The sequence below is a fragment of the Trachemys scripta genome, chromosome 11, assembly GCF_013100865.1.
Source record: "Trachemys scripta elegans isolate TJP31775 chromosome 11, CAS_Tse_1.0, whole genome shotgun sequence".
Lineage (NCBI taxonomy): Eukaryota > Metazoa > Chordata > Testudines > Emydidae > Trachemys > Trachemys scripta.
Genome location: NC_048308.1, coordinates 33739974 through 33766042, shown reverse-complemented (window position 1 = coordinate 33766042; position 26069 = coordinate 33739974). Strand labels below are relative to the sequence as shown.

The 26069-nt window shown below is 41.0% G+C and overlaps 1 protein-coding gene across 5 annotated transcripts in view; it reads right to left on the bottom strand.

The window, feature by feature from the left end:
- The window catches only part of LOC117884840 (sodium channel protein type 2 subunit alpha), a 127614-nt gene that overhangs the window by 90141 nt on the left and 11404 nt on the right, over positions 1-26069 (bottom strand). For 4 of the 5 annotated variants that reach the window (XM_034785700.1, XM_034785702.1, XM_034785697.1 and 1 more), the window contains exons 1-5: positions 12950-13025; positions 11115-11433; positions 6911-7029; positions 2282-2371; positions 347-475 (exon numbers count right to left, since the gene is read on the bottom strand). In XM_034785700.1, the coding sequence (XP_034641591.1) occupies positions 347-475; positions 2282-2371; positions 6911-7029; positions 11115-11381 (605 nt within the window). In that variant the 5' untranslated portion in view covers positions 11382-11433; positions 12950-13025. Of the gene's footprint in view, positions 1-346; positions 476-2281; positions 2372-6910; positions 7030-11114; positions 11434-12949; positions 13026-26069 lie in introns of those variants that run through there. The other variant, XM_034785698.1, reaches the window with a different exon arrangement.

Here is a 26069-nt window from a genome sequence, read left to right as displayed (position 1 = left end):
TGAAGTAAACCACACTGATTTTAATTTTGAACACCTAATTTGGTAACTTTGTGGCATGAAGTCAAAGGGATCACTTCCATTCTGGTAAACAGAAAGAAGACAGGATATGAAATTAGCTTCTCTTGAGAGTATAATCCAATATTAGTCACAATATTAGTGGCTGACACACCATTCTGGCTTCTGCAGTATGTTTAATTTTGAAATATTAAAATACGCAAAACAGGTAAAATCATTTTGAAACAACAGGAAATCCATGCTCCAAATGTTCTGCATTCCAAAATATGATGTAATTTGTAGCCACTAATTTCATACCCTCAAAAACGTTAAAAATTGTTAAAAGACTTACGCGAATGTAATGACAGTGAAATCTAGCCAATTCCATGGGTCTCGAAGAAAAGTAAAATCTTCTAAACAGAAGCCCCTTGCAAGAATTTTTACAAGTGATTCAAAGGTATAAATTCCAGTGAATGTGTATCTGAGGAAAATATCCAAGCAAAAATTAATAGAGACAAATATTAATGACATAACATTTCTATATGTATTACTTTTTATAGTTATTTTATTTGATTTATTTTCTTCTTTTAAATGGCTTAAGGATTGAATAGAGGATTTAACTAACTTTAAAGATCTGCAGAATTATTTGTCTGAGAAAAAAGGAATCGAAATCTGAATATTAAAATATATTATACAACTCTGCATTTGCAAGAGAGGCTTAGCATGTCACAGGATCAAGCCTTTGGTTTCTGCCCAAAATTGAGTATTTTGGAAAAGTTGATAAAAATCCATTTAACTTTTTATAAGTTTATTTAAAAAAACTTTTTCTTCCACCGCAAAGAATTTATTGCCACACCTTTTTTTACTCAGGCTACTCAAAAATAGCCAACAGCTCCTAGCTTTCATTTCCTTCCCTGAGCAAAGGGCAGCCAAAGAATGAAGATTTAGCTTTGAAGGTATTGGAGAGAGAAAGCCAACTTTGTGACATGCTCTCTTCTTGCTCCCAAATATCATAGAAGGCCAACCACGGGGATTCCGCTGAAATACAGATCCCCGGTTGGGGGGAGGGTTGGCACTGACCATATTCCGCCAGATTTTCCCCACTGCCAAAGCCACAATAAGTATAGAATAAGTTCCATGGGTGCAGTTCATACAATGTGACTTGCCCTCTACCCCTGAAGGTTCTGTGAGAACCCTTGGTAGCATCAGGCCTGCTCGGAGCCTGTAGGAATTAAAACAGAGTCTGCTTCCATGCTTATCTCTAGTTACTACATGTTAAAACATCTTGAAAGAAAACCTGGCCTATTGGAGTTGATGGGAATTTTGCCATTGATTTCAATAGAGCCAGGATTTAACTAACCAGGTGGATATCATTCAAAAAAGTAAGTAATATAATAGTGTGGTCATTCAGCATTTGAGGACTATGCAAGATTTTCCTTTATCAAAGAGAACAATGAAGCTAATGTTCTTCAAATACCAGAAGCAGCATGGAGAGCAGTAGTTCCCAAACTGTGGTGTACACTGTATCAGTCATCCACAGAGCACCTGCCAGTGATCTGTGGAGAGCTGGTTGTTCACAAAGTGCTGGATTGCCTCCTCCTATTTTCCAGCTGTTAAATCAAATGAAAAGAACTATAAATCCATGAAGTATTCTCCCACTATTACTTTTTCATACAAGCAAATGCCTTAGTTGTCACCGGGATAGGGTGACCAGACAGCAAGTGTGAAAAATCAGGATAGGGGTAGGAGTAATAGTCACCCAAAAAAGACAAAACCCCAAATATTGGGACTGTCCCTATACAGTCGGGACATCTGGTCACCCTACACAGGGATGTTATTTGTTTGCCCATGGAAGGGAGGTCTGCCCAATTGTGAACTGGAGGCACGGCGGTCCATGAGATAATCTCTCTATTGACGTGTTTATCACACAATGAAAAATATCAATAACCCACAATATGCAGAGAAGGGGCTGATTCCTGCCATCATTACATATACATAACTCCACTGAAATTAATGAGAAATATGTGTACAAAAAGATTGATATACAGATCCTGTATGGCGCTACAAGCAGCTTTCCGCTCCCATGTAGAGAATGGAAGTTACAAACAACCTGTTAGAAGGGAGGTCATTTACGATCTTGAGTTAGAGTCACAAGAGACAGAGGAAACAAGCAACAATGTCACAGACTAGTTGTGGTCAATTCATATGATCATAAATAACATAAGATCACTTACAGAAGCTAATATCAGATTTGTGAATATATTTAAAGAAAATGCATTTAACTTACTCTACATTCTTTGTCCACTCCGGAGGGTTACTCATGGTCATAAATACACAGTTGGTCAAAATAGTGCACATAATAAGCATGCTGAACAATGTAGATTATAGTCAAGGAACATACATCAGAAAAATCTCATCATAACAAGAATATTACATGAAGATCAACATTTAAGCAAATTTTCATGATCAGGAACTATTAATCCCTTCACTACTCTGTTGATGCTCAGGGCAAAAGCCCCAAGTATCTCAGAATTTTCTTAGTTGTTGCTTTACATTTAAAAGAGAATGATCAGCCATTGAAATAAAAAAGTCTGACATAAAGAAAACTGAAGTTTTAAAAAGAGATGATAGATGATTTTTTTAATAAAAAAAGAATGACTTGAGAAGGGGTGGACTATAGTACAATGGGATAATGCAACAATCTTTCAAGTCTGAAGATATGGACATAAATCTGATTTAGCTCATTAGTGCCAAACAGCTAAATTTATAGTTTCTCCACAATATTGCTATGCTTCACAAAATCACTACATAATTTGGCACATTTTGCTGTACCTGTTCAGGGCTAGAATATTACATATGTTGCAAGGCAGGCCTATAAGACATTGGAAGAGAACACAGAGAAATTTGTCCCATACTTCAGGGGGAAGCATGAATGACACCCGCTTGTGCTATATTTGGCTTTGGTTATAATGTTAAAAGATTTTGGACCAAATTCTGTTCTCACTAATTCTGATCCAGAGTAAACACTGAAGCAAATCCAAAATCACTATATTAACTTTGATGGAGTTGCTCTGGATTTACCCCATTCACTAGCAGGAGAGCTAAAAACCACCACAGCCCAATAAACATTAAAGTACACCAAAATGAAAAACATACAGACATATGATATATAAAATGGCCACACGGTGGCACCAAAACCTACAAAATGTTAAGAACATTCGTATTTTAGAGACTTTGAGAACTGCTTTAGCTTGTGGCTATGACTGAAAACATAGGTGCAGATGGTACTCCTGCTCAGGAATACCAGCATAAGGGACAGCAAACACTATGATGTTCCCCTCATGGAGTTTCCTCTGCAATCTTTTGATAAGTGGTGAGGGGGGTGAAGTTTCCAACAATACACTTCCTTCTCCCAAGACAGAAATGTAGGGTCTAGCTTCTAAATTACCCCTCCTTCTCTACTCCAGCCCTGTCACAGGATAGCTGGTCCCTGTGAATAGCAGGCCCAGCTCCCAGTGTGAGAGCAGGTGGGCCATTGAGGCCAATTAAAGGGAACAGGGCTATACCTGGGGCAACAAAATACTGTCAGAGGACAAGAAGAAGGGGAGAGATGGGTGGGATAGGGTAGGCTAGGCTAGGCTGTGTCTAGGGCTAGAAGCAGAACCAACTCCTGTGGTGGGGTCCTGGGAGCAAGGGGCCAGGTGTCCAGGAAGCCTTGGAGCTGCTGTCGCAGAAGAGTAACAGAGCTGACTGAATAAGGAAGCTGGCCAGGACTGGGAAGCTGCAGGAAGCAGGGTGACCAAAGACCCCCGTGAGGGAAAGCTGTGAAACCCTAGGACAAAGGCTAAGCTCAGGGAGTGGTTTTGTTTGTTTGGTTGGTTTTGTATAGATAATAAACCCACTTAAAGGAGACTGGGTGTGACAGTGAATACTTGCAAGCTGGAGAGAAGCTCTGCCAAGTCACAAGCCTCATGCACTCTCCTTCAGACCCCAATCCCTCTCCACCCACCACCAAATTGCCAGATTCACAGAGAGCCTTCTGCTGAGTTTGGAGAAAGATGAGCAATGCTGTTCCAGAGGCAACTGACTCCATCACACTTTCTGCCTGAGATTTCTACTCTGTGCATGGATACTAAGGGCACAATCAGTTCCTCTCTTATCTAATAATCTTAAAATAATGATGGCTATTAACCCAGTCATGCAAAACCACTTTGTCTTAGGCTAGGTCTACACTACCCGCCTGAATCGGCGGGTAGAAATCGATCTCTCGGGGATCGAATTATCGCGTCTCGTCGGGATGCGACAATCGATCCCTGAATCGATGTTCTTACTCCACCAGCGGAGGTGGGAGTAAGCGCCGTCGACAGGGAGCCACGGAGGTCAATTTTGCCGCCGTCCTCACAGCGGGGTAAGTCGGCTCCGATAGGTCGAATTCAGTTACGCTATTCGCGTAACTGAATTTGCGTATCTTAAATCGACTCCCCTCCCCCGTAGTGAAGACCTGCTCCTAGAGCACTGAAGTTAAAACATTAAACTTAGTATAAGAATTGAAGTTTTTTTTTCAAAATAATTTACTTTTTAAATTCATTTAACTAAAATTCCACTTACCAAGCAACCACAAAATAATCTCAGCTATGTTGCTATCAGGTAACTATTTCATGACTAGAACGTACTGTGGTTAACGAAAGGGTGACTGACAGTGTTATAACTCCAACCATAATTCTGATGTCATAGTTCCCATCATTCCACCCACTTTCCTTAAAATCAAATTGTAAATGTAGAAATAAAATGCATAATAATGCCCTTGTCTGTGGTTTGCTTAGCAATAGAAAATTGTAAAAATATAAATATCCAAGAGGACAGAGGAACAGTGTGCATGATATATGGTTTTAAAGAAAATCTTGAAAGAGTTATTAAAAACAAGCACATGAATGCATCAAATAATTAGGATAAGGAAGACATGTAGCATATAGGTAACTAGTCTATAGTTTCACTTTCCTACAAATAATATATATCATTGGCTCCTGTTCTGTGCGATGTCTCAGTATGCAATCCACCTGGTAAGATCTCATCCACCAGGGAAATCTGTTTAAAACATGGAGACTGAAGGGTGTGAAAAGAGGTCAGTAAGTACCTTTATTTTAATTTTCTTCCCTTATATTAAAGGTTTTACAAGGCTTTGCAATATAAATAATAGAATAGAATAGAATAGAATAGAATAGAATAGCAACTACAAAATCACAATCTGTAGAGTACTTTCTTATTGCAACATTTTATGTCTCTGCCCTCCAAACCATCATGCCAAGGCAGCACATAACACCCCTTCCAAATCATTCTGCTAGTTTGCAATATTTGAAAGATCCCTTCTTCTCAGAATACTGTTTGCTGTGATACCACAGGAATTCACATTTAAAAGGAGCAGAAGACAAGGGGCAGCAACTCTGAGGAGTTTTTCAACTAATCGAAAATCATGTATTCTAATAATTTTATACATTAATATGTTGCACAGGGCTTACAAATGATTTTTATAGAAATGCCTCCTAAAAGCTGCATGCCCCTACCGTATTGCTGCTCCTGAGAAGTGTCTCACCATCAGAGCAGAATGGAGCAATAACAGGGGCATGTCTTTCCCACACTGTAAGACATGTGCCCACCCAATTTTTTCATAATGTGTGATCCCAACTACCCGCACCAAGATCAGCTCCATGATCCAGGAGAATTCCATAGTGCGTTGAGGGGTGTGATATTACCAGCACAGTATTTAGTTACCTTGCAACCTGGAATGGGAGTACAAAAACTAGACACCGAGGGATCTTACAGTACTTTAAAATAATTGACATAGTACCTCTTGTTTTTAGGAGCATTGAACACATTAAAAGTTATTGACGTTACTGGGTTTGTTATGCCAATTGCATTTCAGCTTTAATAAAAGACTGTCCTTTTAAAATCATGTGACCATCTCCAAATATGTAGAACACAACTCTGAGAAACAATGCGAGTAATGATATGCACACGCTTCAGGGCTCTGATGATAGAGGACTCAAGTTTAACTCTATAAGGTTTAATCTTGCAAACACATTGAGCACTTTGCTTACCACCTTGAGTAGAGCCACTGATGTCAAGGCACTCGCTACTCAACGTAGTGTTTGGAGGATCGGATCCATAGTTACTACTAGATTCATATGATTTATGTTTATCATAGAAGTGAGACAGAGTCATATATTGTGTTACTATCATTCAGTTTTGAGGTTCTCTGTGCACTAGTCAGAATGCTCATGAGCTACTTGAAGATTAAAATTAAAGTACCTCCAGAAATACAAGTACATAAAATGGCAATGGTTGCCAGAAAAAAACAGAATGATAAAAATACATATAGGACTGATAATTTATAATAAAACTCAGAATTTCAAGGAACCCTATTGACCTACACTACTACAGCTGTGATCTGAATCAGAAAATGAAAAGGGGTAGAGAAATATTTTCTGCAGCTGTTCATGCAAGCTAAAATTGGGGATCAAAGATTAAATTTTTTTTAATGCAAAGTGTCACTTAAGAATTGTAAAACATTTTGAGCAACATACCTGGAGCATGTGGGGAAAATTACTGGAGAGGGGAATGGGCAAGTAAAATAAGTGGGTAATACCAGAGATGGAAGGAGAAAAAATAAGGAAGGTGTGGTAAGGAGAAAAGAAGAGGGAGAGGATTTGGCTGTGTGGCTTCTGATCTCACCAGAACAGCTGCAGAAACGAGAGAAAGGGGAGGGAGAGAGATGAGAGAAAGCAGCAGAAAGAGGATGGAAAAAGCATTGTGGATCTTACCTGTCCTGGGATGGCCTACCAACTAATGATTTAAATACTAAAATAAAAGCAGCATTTTGTTCATTAATATTTTGAACCAACCACTTCAAAAAGGATATGAATGTACCAAAATTTTAATAGCTATTTTTCTAAGAGGATTGAAGGGAGTTAACATGTACACGGCAGAGGCAGCACTGAATCGGAAGATTGCCTTCCCTCTATTCAATACTATAAAAGTCTGAAAAAGAAAACAAAATGAAAATTTAGAAAATATGTACAGTGTAGATTCTCATATTCTGCATCACTTGTGCTTCATCATTAGTTACAATTAGCTGAATTCTGCTCTCATTTACACCTCTGCAGACTCAACAACTTCATGTGTAGTTCACCCAACATGCAGGACAGCCTCCAACTGAATTTCTACAAATAGAATTGTACGAAAACATTTCAACAGCATTATTTAGAAAACATACATATTCTATGTTTTATTTGACAGAGGACAAAGTGAGCTCTGTGTACACACCATTTGTGTACTGGACCGGCTTCCCCAGGCGGTGATTTAAAGGGCCTGGGGCTCCCACCAGCGGCTGGAGCCCTGGGCCCTTTAAATCACCGACAGAGCCTCGCCGCCGCTACCCCAGGGCTCTGGCAGTGGGGCTCGGGTGGCAATTTAAAGGGCCCAGGGCTCCGGCTGCTACCGCCCCGGGCCATTTAAATCTCCACCAGAACCCCGAGCCCTGGGGTAGTGGCAGCAGCCGGGAACCCCCAGGGCTTTGTTGGTGATTTAAAGGGCCCGGGACTCCCCTATGGTAGCAGCAGCTGGAAGCCCCGGGCCCTTTAAATCATCACCGGAAACCCTGGCCGCTGCTGCTACCCTGGGGGCTCCGGCAGGGGGCTCGGGCAGCGATTTACAGGGCTGGAGGTGGTAGCGGTGGCCGGAGTCCCTGGCCCTTTAAATCGTTGCCCGAGCCCCGCAGCCCAAGCCCCAGGGTAGCGGCAGCAGCTGGGAGCCCTCAGGGCTCCGTCAGCAATTTAAAGGGCCTGGGGCTTCGCTGCAGTAGCAGCGGCCGGGAGCCCCGAGCCCTTTAAATCATTGCCATAGCCCCCGGCCACCGCTGCTACCCCAGGGCTCCAGCAGCAGGGCTCGGGCAGTGATTTAAAGGGCGGGGGCTCTGCTGCGGTAGCGGCAGCCGGAGCCCTGGGCCCTTTAAATGGCTCCCAAGCTCTGGGGCTCCCAGCTGCCTGAGCAGCTGGGAGCTCCGGATGTGATTTAAAGGGCCCGGGGCTCCCAGCTGCCACTACCGCAGCTGGAGCCCCAGGCCATTTAAATCTCGATTTAAAAGGCCCGGAGCTCTAAAGGCCCTTCCTCTTCTGGTTGAGGCCAGGCCCTCCGCTCAGGACTCTGGTGTATTGGTAAGTCCTTTAAGTTACTTTCACCCCTGTTGGTGCCTATCTTATAACGCACATTAAGATATGCTAAAAATAATTTTTATACATTCATTAAAACTTCAGAATTTCCTACACCAGCTATGCAGTAATTCTGGTATCACCCATATAAGGAAATAGTGAGGTGGAGTGATAAACACTGATGGCCTGATTTTTCAAAGGTGTTTTGTAAACCTTATATCCCATCAAATGGAATGGAAGATGCTCAGTGCCCTTGAAAAAGAGGCCTCGAGCTTTTAAAAGCCACACACTGTATGGACATGATATGGCATGTTCAGATTTTCCTCTCATGCACAAAGTTAAATTTTTTTCACTAAAAAAATAGAATTAAAATTTGTTATTTTTTTTCATATTTATCATGAGGCTTTTTTGGCCATGAATACATCTACCTTTCATATTTAATGATTTAAAAGCTTATCTGTGCTACCTAATTAACACACAGAATTCAGTGAAGATTTGTATTTCAATTCCTACCATCTGCCCACAGCGTCAGTAATAGGTTATATATTTTGATTGTGTTAAAATGGCATTTATAAATGGAACAGCTTTGAATGAAAATCTTTTCTTAAAACCAGAGAAGCCAAGAAGGCTCAACCTTTTATTCAACGTACCTTATACACCTGAGTCTCTGAAACATTTATATTCCACATACACATGGAGCCAACCTAAGACAGTCTCTGCTCAGGCAAGCTCAGAGGTGGGAGAGGCTTTGAGCTGCTTTCCTCCCCATGGAGAAGAAAGCCATAATATGAATGTTTGTGCTCCTTGACTGTAACAGGGACTTCTTTGCACTGCAGGCAGCACTGGACATATCAAAAGGGACATAAGCCAGTAGTATGGCCAGTGGCCCCGCTGCATCAGCTAGGAGAGGAGGGCAGCACTTAAGGAGGGCATGCTTTGCTTTATGTACAGGTATAGTAAATGCTGCTGCTGTATCCCTGGGGGCATAGTACTTCCCTCCACCAGAATGAATGCTACAACTTTTAAACCACACACTGATTCTCACCCCCTGCCCTCTGCTGACTCCCAGAACCACATTTTAGACCTTAACGAGGCTTTATTTTGGTCCTCAGTACCCTTGGAATTTCATTTGCTTTTCACCACACTTTTGCCCCCTTCTCTCCTTGTTTCCCTTGGAACTTCATCCCTTTATTTCAGGAAATTCTGGCTGAAATCCTGAGCTCCTCACACGTTTTCTACTGCCCTTACTCAGACAAATTCTTATTGAAGCCATCATTTGCGTGATGCAGGCTCATTGACACACATTTATGAAATGAAAATGGAGCCTGATCTAAATGTACAAAACTCAAGGAAAATCAGTGAAAATTTATGCGAAATTCTGATCATAATGCATAAACTTGTAAAGCGTTTAAACCACCATACTTCAGAAAAATAACATGGTCTGCAACATCACTATCACATGGGCAATTTTGAAACTGTTTTAGCAATCAGAAGAAAGAGGCTATCCCATTTTCAGTATTAATAGCAATTACTTTTCTGATATCTAAGGCACAATGATCTTGATGCTAAGTTTCAGATCTCCAGCGGTGAGTCCTACATCATTATTACTGGAGAACTGAGGAGGAAAAAACACTAGCAACTGGCCCCAAATCCTGCTTGCCTTACTCCCAGACTTCAGCAGGACTACTTACTTGAGTAAGGCAAGCAGAATATGAAGTGTCTGTCAGTATGTGAACTTTCAGAACACAACATTGAGCAACTAAAGACACATATTTCTTCTTAAGTCTTCTATCTGTCTTAAGCTCATCTCATTATGATATTGCTGTGGTTTCAGAACTGAAAATGATTGATGGGGATTGATATATTTCCTTGGTTTGCTCAGCTAAGGTATCACTCTTAATAGTAGTTGTTTTTTTGTTTTTGTTTTTAGAGAGTACTAGTTAATTCTCAAGGGGAATATATTTCCACATACAGCAAAAAATCCTGAAGACAGAAAATTCCATGAATTTCAGCTAGCAGAGTTTCCTCTGGCTTATCCTGGGATGGGGCAGGTTTTTCTGTTTTTGGAGTAGGTACAGTGCAAAGCCCAAAACTTGAAGATCTGGGACATCAGAGGAAACCAGGGCGATCTGCACAAAGGCCTGGTATTTCTGTACTTCTCTGCCTGTCTCCAATGGGACATATTACAGGATTATGCAAAAAATTTACCTTTCCATATTTCCATTAAAAATGGCATATTTCAATAAAATATTTTTAAAGAGTATAAAGAGTTTTTTTATGTTATGGGTACTCCTGCAAGGAACCCTACCTCTTCCCATATTTCCCTACCTCTTTGACTGCAAGCGCTCCTTTGAGCCCCTTATTGCAGTAACCTGTTTCTGGATAAGGAATATGCTTCAAAGACTAACAGTCCTTCACCCAAATTATCTAGGAAGAAGATACAATGTCTCTGAGATTACAGGGTGAAGAGGAATGCATTAGGAGCACACTGATATACTATCTCTGCCTAACTCTTCACCCCTGACAACCCAAGTAATGAGAGAATAGATCAGGAATAAAACCTAAGTTTTCCACATAATAGTGAGCAAGAGGGCCATTCAAGACAGCTTTTCAGTGGGTTTCATAATGAAAATACTGACATCCTTAAATGACGATTTTACATACAGTTACGATTAGAGTGAAATGCCAAGTATTTTATAATAAAGCGAACAGTGTATCACACCACCCAAACCAGGGGCCTGATCCTGCAAACACATTTTACTGCATGCAGTGCCAATGAAGTCAACCATTGGAGCACTACATCTGGGTTGGGCCCAAAGTAGTGGAAAAAAGGGAGTCATGCAAAGGGTCTATAGTATTTTAATACTCTTAATCTCTAACAGAAACATGTTAACTGCAGTCTTAAGAAACACTCACTTTTTTATTGATATAATATGGGTCCAGATCCTCCAAGGGCTCGGACACCATTCCTGGAGGTATGTCGCCGTAAATAAATGGCAGTGTCTTTCCTGCCTCCAGATCACTATTTGGTTTTGGTCCATTTTCATCATCATCATCTTTACGTTCTTTTTTAGACTTCTTAGCTTTTTCTTCAGCAATACGTTGTTCGATAGCTGCAAGTGACTCTCTTGTGAAATAGTGGAAGCTGTCAGGTCCTGGTGGTACCAGCACTGATTGTGCCATCTTTTCATCCTGCACTTCTTAATTACCGTTTAGCCTCACACTTAAAAAAGTGCTAAAAATATAAAAACACAGAAAAATATTAGACCACCACCACACAAGCAATTTAAATGGATACACCTTCATATCACTGTCTGTAGGGCAATGTATTAAATAGGGTACTTATATGAGAACAGTGTGTTGTGAAATTGATCCATTCATTTGTTTTTCTTTCAAGATAGGGCATTTAACTTTTCATTTGGTCTCTTTAGATGTCTGGAAAAGTAGCAAATCTTTAAAAATTTAGTTTAAAATTAATGTATTGCTTATGAAAAGTGATGAATTGGCAGCTATAGAGAGTGTATACATTAATTTTAAAAGTAAGTAGAAAAATTGTTTCTTTTCTTCCCCCCTCCCCGGAAAATGTTGTGACCATTCTAATGTATGAGATAGTTAGTGGGTAGTATAAAAGGATTTTCCCCACACTCACTGAAATAAATTAACAGTTAAAAAAGTGTTTTATTATGTGGTGTCGGGTGGGAGCATCCAACACAGTTGCCCTTTTAACACTACCACCATGGAAGGTCTTATGTCAGATCAATCTTCCCCTCTGTGAGGAGGTGTGGACATGGCTTCCTCAGGATCCTGAAAGCATCAGCCAGAGGAATGCTCCCTCTTTTCAGGGACAAGCATGTTGGCTTCACAGATTAGGGAGCAAGGAACCAGGTTTAGGTACCTGAACATAAATCCCCTCCCTGGTAACATATCATGTGCTGAAAGAATTTCTGTGTTAAATCCAAATTGGTCTTCGCTACTAAACATTCTTAGACCTTTTATTTTCTGTTGCTATCTTTAAATTGTGTATATTTTGCATAATCTTCAGAACTGAGAGCAGAACCATCTTCTTTTAAAGCCACCTTATACTTCTGCCAAAAATGACAAATGAAAAATATTTCCAATGCAGAGATACTATGATCCGAAATCATGAATGTAATCTGTGCATTTGATAATTTCCCCAAGATTTTTTTATCTGAATGGGCAAATTATATTATCCATGTAATAAAACAGCAAATGTAATACAAGATTAACAGCTTCAGTGCCAGATGATATACCAAAAAAGCAATTATCAACTTAAAATGATGCGACAATCTGAATTTTCCTGCACTCTCTGTTTTTTATTTCCCCACTAAGTACACATAGGCTTGTCCGATTCCACCACAGCTGCAGCAACTTCATGTTTTCAGAGCTATCTGAATTGACGCTAACACCATGTCTAATTCTCCATTCTTCCGTCCTCACCATATACATAACCATCTCCTCCAACACACACACACAGGCATGCTGCAACTTATGCAAGTACATCTGTGAAATGTGCTCTTCTATTGCAGTCAAATTCACCTGGTGCATCCTATTATGGATGTTTTGTAGAAAATTGCTGTTGGAACACATGTACAGTTTGGTGGCAGCAGAAGTGTTAATTATGAAAATGAAAGTGGTACTACTGCAAAATCCTTATAGATTTTATTGTTAATGATAGAAAAAGACAGAATCCTCTCTCAACACTATAGGTGACAATTACAAAAATGCATTACCAGTATAGAATCCTGCACCTGTGTGGATTTGGAACGACATCATGAAGAATGCAGCTAAAATTCCATCATGCCTTTTTTTTTTTTTTTTTTTTTTTTTAATTTTCCTTCAACAGACCACACCTAACTTCCTGCTAAAGGATCCTGGTTATTGAAGTAAAAACTGGCATTTCCTGTGCAAGAGACTACTAATTGCTGTAATTGTAACAACCATTAGATGGCATTCATATACGATCAGAAGACATTTCTGTAAGAAACCAACTGCAGAATTCAATTAGAAACTTTGGATACTCAAACACTTGCCTAATCCGAGGCTTTTGCATTGAAAATCTGGCTTTTACAAAATCTCTCCAATTTTCACGACTCTCTAAACTCATGCAACATTTGTTGATGCTGAGATCACAGATATTAAAAGTGTGAAAATTACACTGACCAAAAGAGAGGAGGAATAGAGAAATGGGTGTTGCCCAGGCTGGCTGCAACTAAGGTAGTTCTTGAGACCTATGGTAGTCTAGATTAATTTAAAGTAAGGGATACATTTTTTTACCAATATAAATGAATTAGATTTATTTGGTGTCTTTTCAACACAAGCAGCAGAGAAATGCAGCCCTTGGGTGCAAGTTGCGGGTAGAGGGTGGCAGGTATGGGAGCTCAATGCTGCACTGAATCTGTGCTCAGGAATGCAGCCAGGATTTACAGTGCCCAAAACAAGATGCAGAAGCAGGAACCTCAGAAACTTGACCCCGAGACAGCCCACTGAGTAATCCCCTTTGGGCCCCACTCCAAATGCTGCCTTATTTCCTTTTCCTTTTCTCTCTCCTGCTTTCTCTGGGTTTTCTATTCTTAACTGTTTTTATTTTTATTTTTTTCATTTGCTCACTTGGCTAGCTACCCTTTCCTTATCTCTCCACCACTATGTTCTATCACTCACTTTTTACACCCATACTTACCCTTATCCATTCCCTCTCAAGCAGAGCCGGCGCTACCATTTTTGCTGCCCCAAGCTCGGACTGCCGCCAAGCGAACTGCCGAAGCACAAAAAAAAAAAATCTGCCCGGACTCTGCCGCCCCAAGAATGGACAGAATGCTGCCCTTTGCTCTGCTGGTGCCTGGAGCTGGCCCTGCTCTCAAGCACTCATTCATTCGTTCTTTCACTCCATATCCATTTCATTATCCACTGCTGCCTTTCTCTTGGGTTGTGAACAGTGGGCCACTGCAATTTGAGGCTGGAATGGAGAAGGGAGGAGTAAGGAAACTATGAGGTGCAGGAAAAGCCCACTCCTGTGGCCTTGACAGGATGGAGTCAGGAGGGAGGGAAGCATGAAGTCACACTGCAGCTTCAGGGGAGGAGGATTATGAGACAGAGCCTCAGATTCAGAAGAGATGCCACTCTGGGGGAGAGGGTACAGAGGCTCCAGCAAGAGCCATTTCTTCAGGTAGTAGGGAGGAAAGGAGAGAAAGGTGTCCAGAGTTTCAGGAAGAGGAGTGGAAGAAAAATAGCTGTGTGATTTTTCACTGTGGTCCAGAGCCCAAAAGGAGCCACTGCAGTAACTCATGCACTGTGTGCAATCTCATCATCAGAGTAGTAGGTGACAAAATAAAATCTCAGAGAGGTCAAGGCTGTGCCATTGTTCAGCACAGCAGTGCCCAGAACAAGGGAAGCTGTCTAGCTAGGCAAGGCTTGATGTGCAGGAGTGATAGAGGCATACCACCCCAAGCTTAAGACAAATGCTTTAGGTGTCCCCCAGCAGCAGCCCTGTGTATGCTAGGTCTCAACAAATAACAATGTAGCTGTCTTGATTATTTCACTTTGCCTTAGACTAACAATTTCCCACCAATACTCCTTTAATTTTTCTTTAAATACATTATTTAAACCATGCAAATGTACAATTCAAATAGTAACTATCCATAAATACAGTTAATATGATCAATTCAAAGACATCACATATTAAATACTTTAAGTCATGAGATTTCTACTTTAGCGTCTAATGTCATGTGGATTATATATATATAATACATAGATATGTATATGTATACATAAAAGCTCAGATAAACCAAATACCTCAAAAGCTTGCCTAATCCACACAGTTTAGGTAAGAAGTCTGATTCCATCATTATTGTAATGTAAGATAATAAGCACCACAAAACTAAGCAGGAATGCTATTCTCCCTCTGCAAGGCCATCCTGTATCCTGAAGAACAAAACAACACACATGTACAGAAAGGAGTGATATATATACAGTGAAGACATAAGAAAAAAGGACCAAGGGATATACAGAAGAAGAAAATAGTGAGAGCAAGTAAAAGGACACAGAAATAACAAAAAAGATGAAAAAATACATTTGCAAGACAAGAAAGAGGATGACCTAAAGCCTTGATCCTGCAGATGACAAGAAAATCAGTGGGGACTACTCAAAGCAGTAAATACTGGTCTCTGATGATTGGATAATAAACTTTAAAAAGTGTGGACATTATATTAGTAGTTAATTTGCAAAAGTTGCATAAAAGTTGAGATGTGTGATTTTTATTGTACTAATGTACGGACTTGAGATTCTATGGCACCTCAACCCAATCTGTAACATCTGCATGCATAGGCTAAAAAAGGGGCAGTGGAGAGAGAGAGAGAGATAGAAAGGGAAGAAGCAGTGGCAAAATGTGAAGTGAAGTGAAAGGGCAGTGTGGAGTGGACATGAGGGCAGCATGTACAGCACAATGTATGCTGCACTACAGAGAACTATATACCTATAGGGAGTAGAATAGATTAGTACAGCCTGGATGTGACAAAGATAGGGATGACCATTGGAAGAGCTGTATCTGAAAATAATGGACTGACTCTCCAGAGAAGCTGGAGATGGAAATTGCCACTTAAAAAAATCTTGATTGAATTTATAATTAACAATACCTAAGATAGATGAGATCAGCAACAAACAAATGTAGACCTCAATCAAATAAAAAATACAATATAACCTACATGTACACGTTTTTTAAGTATACGTAAAACTACACAAAATGTTAATGGAGAATGAAAAGTAGCTATGATAAGATAATAGCCAATCTTGATCACTGTCTCAACATAGGCCTCCAGGTCACAGGAGCAGCCAATGATGAACGCCATGAACATCTGTCTCACGAGTGATATCTGCCCATACTCCCTAAAAAGTGGGCATTTCACATGCAAACATCTGAAAATGTCCTTAAAATGCTTCTTCTTGACCACAAACATCACTTCTGTTTTGTCTTTTACTCATTCAGAGAAAAAATCATCCCTGTGCTGAGAGCCCACACAAGGGGCAGAATTAAGTGGAGTATAAGTGATGCTCAGAGCCTTGTGTAGGAGCTCTGCACTGGGGTGAATTTAACCCTCTGACAAGGTAGATCTGAGAGAACCATGTCATTCTTTTTCTGACATTCTAGGAGCATTCTGCACTCCAGCTAAATTAATCCTGGTTAATAAACCCTCAAGAAAAACAAATTACCAGCTTTTCCCTCAGGGACAGCTAAAAAATAACTATGTCCATTAAATATAAAAGTGGAGAATTTAAATGCACAATTCAGCAAATTCAAAAATCAACGTTCCTCTGAGCACAGCAGCCATGTTGCACATAAATTGTAATTCTTACTGCCTACTGTGCTGTACTATTTCTCATACACAATTTTTTTCTATATTATTAGATACAAATATGAAGCATGTTCAAGGATCCTAGAGTATGTGCTATTCTGTGCATGCTATACAGAGTCAATTAAAGTAATTTATACGTAAAGTATAAAATAAACCATATGTTTAAAATGGAATTTCTTCTGTCTTTATTTTTTTTTAAGAAAAAATATTTTACTCTTCTGACGTTGAAACTTAGATGGCTTCAGAAAATTGGCAAAGGTAATTCATTAATCTAACTTTTTGGGTAGAATGGCACAGCCATTTCCCATATCTTAGGAGGTCCACAGGAGAGTTCCTCTCTTCTTCAAACCTTAAAGACCATGTAGCTAACAAGGAACATCACAGTGGGGCTCCCCCTGACAACTTTACAAAATATGCAGTAGATCTACCTGCAGGGTCTCAGCCAACAGTTTCTGTGTTTCCACTCGCCTTGCCCTGCACACTTTATAAACAGCCAGATGGCAACCCCTCTTACTCAGATATTTGATTGATGGCTCAACAAAGCGAGGGCATTACAATCTGGTCCAATGTGCACAGCTGCCCTTCATAGCCCCTTTATACCTTCAGTACACTTTTGATTAAACAGCTAAGTTAACCCCACACGCGCATATGCAGTACAGCCTTCATTAGCTAGGCATTTTTAAAGCTTAGAAACATTTTCTGAGCAAAATATACTGTACATATATAGTGTGATATTTTGAAAGGGTCAAAACTTGGTCAAATCAAAACCATATATCATCAGAACATACTAAGAAACTTCTCCCCAATGAAGGGTATTTCCATGTCAAATAGTCACTTTTTTAAAATTGGGAAAAGTACATATTTTTCTACCCCTCTCTAATATTTAAAATGGATGAACAGTTTTTACTTAAACTTTCCAAACATTCACCTTTAAGACGAGTGAAAGTGTGGACAATTTCAATTCCAGAGGTAAAAGCTCCACAAAATTATGTGCAACTGAAACAGGGTATGGTATGAAAATAATTATGCAACTTTAATCAAAGTGTGGGGTGACTGCAGTTCCTACTATAATTTACAATGCGGCATGTTAATGTTACTCTAAAAACCTTAATTTTCAAAATGCTTGAGTTTTGTGTATTTAAATTCTCAACCTTAATATTGCATTGACAGTTTGTTTTTTACTTAATTTTCTCATTCCTCATTCTTAAAAGAGAAAAAAATCAAAAAAGAGGAAGAAGGAATGAAAGAGTTTTTAATTACGTTCCCTTCCTATGTTAGATATTCGGTCAAATACACTGACACCTTAAGGAAGCGCTACCATCTCTTCCTTTCCATACTGTGATGAGCATGTGTTACATTCAGAAACTGGGTGCTACTGGTATTACATGTTTGTCACATTACAGATGGCTCACAGGATAGCCCAGAAAAGAGGAGGAATTGAAGGAAGGTGGTGAACCCGTGGGCAGTTTATGCTTGTGACAGAGTTTTGAGGAAGATGGGAGATAGATTGCAAGCTATGGTTGGAGGGCGAGATCAGAGGGGGGTCATCGGTCTGTAAAACGAACGATCAGAACAAAGGGTTGGAGATTGGTCACAGGTCATCTGCAAATGGGATTATGACCTTATTATGGGGTTTTAATTTCTATGCACAAACTTCCATGTTCTGTTCTCACCTCAGGGTGTGCTGGCATGGGGTGGGAGAGCCTGGATCTTTGGTGGGTTATGGAGGGAGAGGTCAGGCCTGAAACAGGCTCCCAGCACATTCTGCCCCAGCTTCACATTATTCCCTTTGTCCTCTCTCATCCCCCCATCCCGGGTGTTGCCCATGCAACATGTTGTCTTCTTCTCTTCCATGCTGCCAACTGAGGAGCAGGTGAAGCAGACAGTAAAGGACAGAGTTGCTCTGCCCTCATGGCCAGCCCCACTGTGGCCACGAAGAATAATTGCTGGAAAAATTCTGTTCAGTCCCTGTAGCCCCACTGCTTGCATGAGATCTCAGCAGTGGACTGTGTGAGAGAATGCATAACACTTGGCAGCCCTGCCTAAGGGAGAGAGGTTGGAAGCTGGGAATCTTTTGAGGAAAGCCAGGGATCAGGTCAGCCCATGGCATGAGTTACAACAACCTCAGGATTGCTGTTACATTGTGTGCAATGGTCCCTAAGGGGACCAGGATCACCATTGGGCCTCTATGTGTCCTTTATACCAGGGAGGTGGCCTCCAGCAGGAGCAGGTGGCATATGGCCCACTCTAGGCTAGGTGGAGGATTTTACTATGTAAGGAAAATACCAAATTACCCTGTTAGGAAAGTTTAATGGCCTCAATTGCAAGAGTTATTTCAGGACTATGTATGCCAGGTTCCTGTTACTATAGCATTAAGAAAATAACCTGATGTACTGAAATTAAACAAGGCTAGATGCTTGTTATGAATTCTTGCATCAGATAAGTGTATTTCACTATTGTGGTTTCAGAAACAAGTTTCTAAAACAATGTGGTGAAAAGAAGAAAAGAACCAGAAAAAAGAAAGGTAAAAACAGTACGAGATTAAACACTGAACTATTTGAGGAAAGGCAGACCAAGTGGAATAAATTGATAAAAATGTATTACTATAACAGGGGTATTATAACAAGTACTGCCTCATCTCTGGTTATCCTTTATCTTGTATATCTGGCTACCTCACTTTTACCATTTACATAAAAAACCGTCTTTTTCTGTCAACAATTCTATTTATCTTTAGTTCAAAGTCAGTAAACAAACAAGCCTGTGGTGGGGCAGCTGCTGCGGAAGGGTTAAGGCAGCCTTGGAGAAGCTGTGCAGAACCCTGCCAATCAGGAAAGGGCTCACTGGGAGAGCCAATCAGGAGAAGGTTTATTGGAGCAGCCCATATATAAAAGGGCTGCTCAGGGGAGCAAAAGGTAGTCTCACCTGGAGGGCAAGGTGAAGGACTGTCTGCTAAGGAGCACCAGAGATACTTCAGTGCTGGGCAAGGTAGTGGAGCAATAGGGGAACTCTTGGATGACCATGGCCAGACTGAGGCCCTGAAGCAAGGGCAGGGAAGGTACTAGGGCTGTGGGGAAGTGGCCCAGGGCAAGTAGGCAGTGTGAATAGGAGGAGGGGCAGTAAGTGGCTGCCAGCTATAGGATCCTTGGGCCAGGACCCAGAGTAGTGGGTGGGCCTGGGTTTCCCCCCCGCTGCGCACACACACACTTTCCCCCTACTTGCCACTGAGGAGAGTGGCCAAGATCCAGACTGCAATTTGGCCCTGAAACCAAGGGCTAGGCTAGACTGCAGTTGGCCGCTGAGGCCAGTGGAAGGACTGAGGGCTGGGAGTGATGTGGGTCCAGATGGTGGAGGAAATGGAAGTAATGACAAGTGAGACACTGCTAGTAAAAGGTGCCCTGGTGGTCCAAGAGAGCTAATTCCCAGCATGACCAGTAGGAGGTGAGTTGGCATGGGTACAAAGGCCCTTTGGTTTCTACATAGCCTGAGCACAGTGAGACTATGTTGAGTCCTTGTGCAGTTAATAAAATGTGATGTGTCTTCTCTCCTGACAAACCTGATTCCCGAGTGCTTATTTAAACATTACTGTTATAAACATATGAAGGTATTTAAGATTGAAGCCCCATCTCAGTCTTAACTATAGCACAGTTACAAGAAATGCCACAGGAAATTATTTTTTCCTTTTGGGAACAAGGGTATTATGCCGATATAAGATTTTAATATCATTGTAACACCCAACCAGTGGTTCTGGGCAACTAACATTAATCATAGTTCTGTTCCGAGAAGTGAATGTGATGTTGTGTAGTTCCACACTTATTATGTCGCATTGATTTTTAGATCACTACTGCTCTGTTTACAAGTACAATGATATAAGTACATAAGAATGGCCATACTGGGTCAGACCAATGGTCCATCTAGCCCAATATCCTGTCTTCTGACAGTGGCCAGTGCCAGATGCTTCAGAGCAAATGAACAGAACAGGGCAATTTATCAAGTGATTCATCCCATCATCCAGTCCCAGCTTCTGGCAGTCAGAGGTTTAGGGATACCTGGAGCATGGGGTTGTATCTGATCATCTTGGCTAATAGCCATTGATATCTTTGTCCTCCATTAACTTATCTAATTCTTTTTTTGAACCCAGTTATACTTTTGGCCTTCACAACATCCTTAGGCAACCAGTTCCACAGCTTGACTCTACATTGTGTGAAGAGGTACGCACTTATGTTTGTTTTAATTCCTACTGCACATTAATTTTGTTGGGTGCCCCTGATTCTTGTATTATGTGAAGGAGTAAATAACCTCTATCATATCACTCACTTAGTCATCTCTTTTCTAAGTTGGACAGTCCCAGTCTTTTAAATCTCTCTTCATATGGAAGCTGTTCCACACTCCTAATTACTTTTTTCTCTGTACTTTTTTTCAATTCTAATATCTTCTTTGAGATGGGGCAACTAAAACTACACACAGTATTCAAGTTGTGGCTGTACCATGGATTTAGGCATTATGATATTTATTGTATTATTACCTACCCCTTTCCTAATGGTTCCTAACATTCTTAGCTTTTTTGACTGCCACTGCACATTGAGAAGGTATTTTCAAAGAACTATCCATAATGACTCCAAGATCTTTCTTGAGTGCTCCATCATTTTGTATGTATAGTTGGGATTGTGTTTTCCAATGTACATTACTTAGCATTTCTCTACATTGATTTCATCTGTCATTTTCTTGCCAAGTCACCCAGTTTTATGAGATCTCTTTGCAACTCTTCAGTCAGCTTTTGACTTAATTGTCTTGAGTAATTTTTTTATCATCTGCAAACTTTGCACCTCACTGTTTACCCATTCTTCTAAATCATGTATGAATATGTTGAACTGCATAGGTCCCAGCACAGATCCTTGGGGAACCCTGCTATTTACCACTCTCTACTGTGAAAACTTATAATTTATTTCTACCCTTTGTTTCCTATCTTCTTAACCAGTTACTGATCCATGAGAAGACATTGCCTCTTATCCCATAACTGCCTACTTTGCTTAAGAGCCTTTGGGAAGGGACCTTGTCAAAGGCTTTCTGAAAGTCCAAGTACACTATATCCATTGGATCACCCTTGTCCTCCTTTGTTGACTCCCTAATGATTTACCTTTACAAAAGCCGTGGTGACTCTTCCTTGACATATCATGTCCATCTATGTATCTGATAATCCTGTTCTTTACTATAGTTTCCACGAGTTTGCCTGGTATTGAAGTTAGGCTCACAGGTCTGTGAGGAAAGATTGCCTCTTCAGCCTTTTTTAAAAATCAGCATCACATTAGTTATACACCAATCATCTGGTAGAGAGAGTGATTTAAGCAATAGGTTAAATACCACAGTTAGCAGTTCTGCAATTTCATATTTGAGTTTCTTCAGAACACTTGGGTGAATACCATATGGTCCTGGTGACTTATTACTGTTTAATTTATCCATTTGTTCCAAAACCAAATCTACTGAAACCTCAATCTAGGTCAGTTCCTCAGATTTGTCACCACATAAAGAATGGTTCAGGTGGGGGAATCTCCCTCACATCCTCGGCAGTGAAAGCCGATGCAAAGAATTCATTTAGCTTCTCCACAACAGCCTTGTTTTCCTTGAGTACTCCTTTAGCACCTCTATCGTTCAGTGGCCCCACTGATTGTTTGGAAGGCTTCCTGCTTCTGGTGTCCTTAATTTTTTTTTGCTGTTAGTTTTTGTGTCTTTTGCTAGTTGCTCTTCAAATTATTTTTTGACCTGCCCAATTATACTTTTACACTTAACTTGACAGAGTTTATGTTCCTGTCTATTTTCCTCCGTAGGATCAGACTTCCAGTTTTTCAAAGATGCCTCTTTTTTTACTCTGTTTTGTCCTGGTGGCATTGTTTTGGTCCTCTTACTGTTTTTTTTTTTTTATTATTTTGGGTATACATGTAGTTTGAACCTCTGTTTTAAAAGGTTTCCACACAGCTTGCAGGTATTTCACTCCCGTGACTGTTCCTTTTAATTTGTCTTTAACCAGTCTCCTTGTTTTTGTGTAGTTCCCCTTTTTGAAGTTAAATGCAACTGTGATGGGGTTCATTGGTATTTTCCCCCCTACAAGGGCGTTCTATTTAATTACATTATGGTCATCATTCCTGAGTAGTTCAACTGTAGTCATCTCTTGGACCAGATCCTGTGCACCACATAGTACTAAATCAAGAATTGCCTCTTTCCTTGTGGATTCCAGCACTAGCAGCTCCAAGAACCAGTCATTAATGGCATCTAGAAATTTTAACTCTGCATCCCATCCTGAGATGATATGTTGACAGTCACTATGGGGATAGCTGAAATTCCCCGTTTTTATTGGGCTTTCTGTTTTTGTAGCTCCTCTAATCTTCCTGAGCATTTCACAATCATCACCACCATCCTGGTCAGGTGGTCAGTAATATATTCCTATTGCTATACTCTTATTATTCAAGTATGGAATTTCTATGCATAGTGATTCTAGGATACTTTTGATTCATTGAAGATTTTTACTACCTCTGTCCTTATGCCTTCTTTCACATTACTGCCACTCCCCCACCAGCACAACCTACTCTGTCATTCTTAAATATTTTGTACCCTGGTAATACCATGTCCCAGTGATATTCATCATTCCACCAAGTTTCTGTGATACCTATTATATCAATATCATCATTTAATACCAGACATTCAAGTTCTCCTATCTTAGAATTTAGACTTCTTGCATTTGTATACAAGCACTTATAAAATTTGTCAATATTATGAAGGTAGACAACTAGTGATGTAATTGAATGGGACTCTCTTTCATTTGACTGGTTCCCTTCAGTTCCTACCTGTACATTATCAACTTGTATCCTCTCCTCTTTACTAGGATATAGAGTATCCTCTTAATAAATCCTCCACTAAATCTGTCCAAACCATGTGCTCTTCTGCACCTCTTCCCCCCAGCCCTTAGTTTAAAAACTCCTCTATGATTATTTTTAATAAGTGGGATCTGAAAGTGAATCTATATTCTCCCTCGCTCATGCATCACCAGTATTAAAGATCCTGCAGGCCAAATTTTGGTCTTTTTAAACATGTGTGGGAGGTGAGTTTGAGAGTCAGGAACCCCTCACTTAAAATGACGTGCTTCAAGTAACCTTCCTTTTAAACCAGAGGATTTTAGACATGAGTGTTATAGCTGATAGTAACTGTTATAGCAGATGGCAAGAGAGGCAGATTACCAGGACACAAAACATTTAAGGCACTAAATGTCAAACCTAATACCTTAAAATACACCCAAATCAGCTAGAAGCTAGTGCAGCTCATAAAACACAAGTGTGAAAGCATTGTTGCAAAGCATCATTATACAAGTGGATTGCTGCATTCTGCATTTGCTGCCATTTCTGAATGGTCTCAGGTACAGCACCAACCCCATCTGTACTGTATATCATTTCCATTCATTCGGAGTATGGGACCGACAGAAGGAGATGGGCAGTTTGGTGGCAATTGAACTGAGGATGATGGATGAGAAGTTGGCTAGAAGAAAATGTAAGGAGAACTACTCCCATATTAAAACAAATGGATTTGCAATGGCGGTTCTGTCTCTTTACGCCTGCTCTGAGAAAGGGGCCCTGTGACAGCCAGGCTGCATAGAAAAGGGAGTGGAAAAAGGTTGCCTAGCAACTGGTCCTGGAAGCTGCAGCAGGAGAGTTGTGACCTGGCAGCTAGATGAGCAGAATGAGAGGGAGGAGGAATACAGGGGTGATTTTCCACAGCTGCCATAAAATTAAGGAAACTTTAGAATTAAAAACCATTCTCCAGGCAGAAGGTTTTTCAGAAGAAAAACCTCCTCCACCTGCTTCAACAGAAACTAACCAACATTAAGGAGGAGAAACAGAACTAAAGGAAAACAGCAGCTACTAAGTATTCAAAATAAAGGAGTAAATCAGAGAGGGGTAGGGTCAGCCCCTGAGTCTGGCCATGGAGGCTGTGAAAATAAGGCAGTTCTGCTGTGCAAAGGGGTCGGTCATGATTAGGAAAATGGTACAAGGATGCATAAACCCTGCAGGAGCCCACAGGAGTTGAACCACAGCAGATGCTGTATCATTGATATCCAGTCCTCCCATTGTGGGGACCATTCAGCTGCAGTAGCAGCTACATACTGTCTCTGTAGCTGCGGAGTGTGGGCAGGATTTCTACCCATCACTCATTCTTCCAATGACTGGACTGGCTATTCAAGTTGGATTTGTCCCATTGTGAAGAGAGTTGAAGGGACACCAATTTAAAAATTACAGTTTTGTCAAAGGTTTTACCCCCTTTTAACAAGTAACACTTTAAATAACTATAATTAAGGCTGTGAGTCTGTCACAGAAGTCATGGATTCTATGACTTTCCGTGACTTGTGCAGTGGCCGGTGCTGGCTCAGGGGCTGCCTGCAGCAGTTGAGGTGTGTTGGAGGGTGAAGGGGGTTGGAGGATACGGGGGGGGGGGCGCTTACCTCAGGTTGGGGGACTCCCTGGCTACCACTGGCATGGCCTTGCAGCTCCTAGGCAGAGGGAACGGGGAGGGTGGGGGTTCTCCACACTCTGCTGGCAGGCCCCGCCCCTGCAGCTTCCATTGGCTGTGGTTCCTGGCTAATGGGAGCTGCGCAGCCAGTGCTTGTGGCAGGAGCAGCGCGTCGAGCCCTCTGGCCCCTATGCCGTTTAGGAGCTGCAGAGACATGCTGAGCTGGGTCGGGGGCCTACCAGCTACTCCAACCCTCTCCTCCCTTCCCCCCTCCAGCACCAGCAGGGGTCCAGGGCCATACGCCATACGCCGTGGCCCGCCCCTCTCCCCCAGCACCAGAGAGGTTCTAGGCCACCTCCCCCAGCACAGCACCCATGATACCCCTGGACCACCACCACCCTGAACACCTGTGCCTTCCACCCACATTTTAGTTAGAGGTATATAGTAAAAGTCATGGACAGGTCACAGGCTGTGAATTTTTGTTTACTGCCCGTGATCTGTTTATGACTTTTACTAAAAATGCCCATGACTAAAACATAGCCTTATCTATAATTGAAAGGGCTTAGAGAATAAAATGTTTCATGTTGTTCAGTTTGTTCACTTTGTGCATTTGATAACACTAAGCATATCCTCAGCTATGCTGTTTCCACTCTAAACAGTTAGTATCCCTTGTTGCTTGTGTGATCTTTAAACCACAATGTGAGATAGAAAGGCATTTTTAGAAATAGGAAAATGTAACTGTAAAACCAGAGAAAGGGGACTTGAGAGGTGCAATACTAAAAATATTTGTAATTCATTTTTAAGGACTGTCCTGATTTCAAGTGCCCCTTTAAGAGACAGGGGAATTAGACTTTAGGGAGTGCCAAGTAGGGTGACCAGATGTCCTGATTTTATAGGGACAGTCCCAATTTTCGGGTCTTTTTCTTATATAGGCTCCTATTACCCACCACCCCCTGTCCTGATTTTTCACATTTGCTGTCTGGTCACCCTAGTGCCAAGTACATGTTTTTTTTTG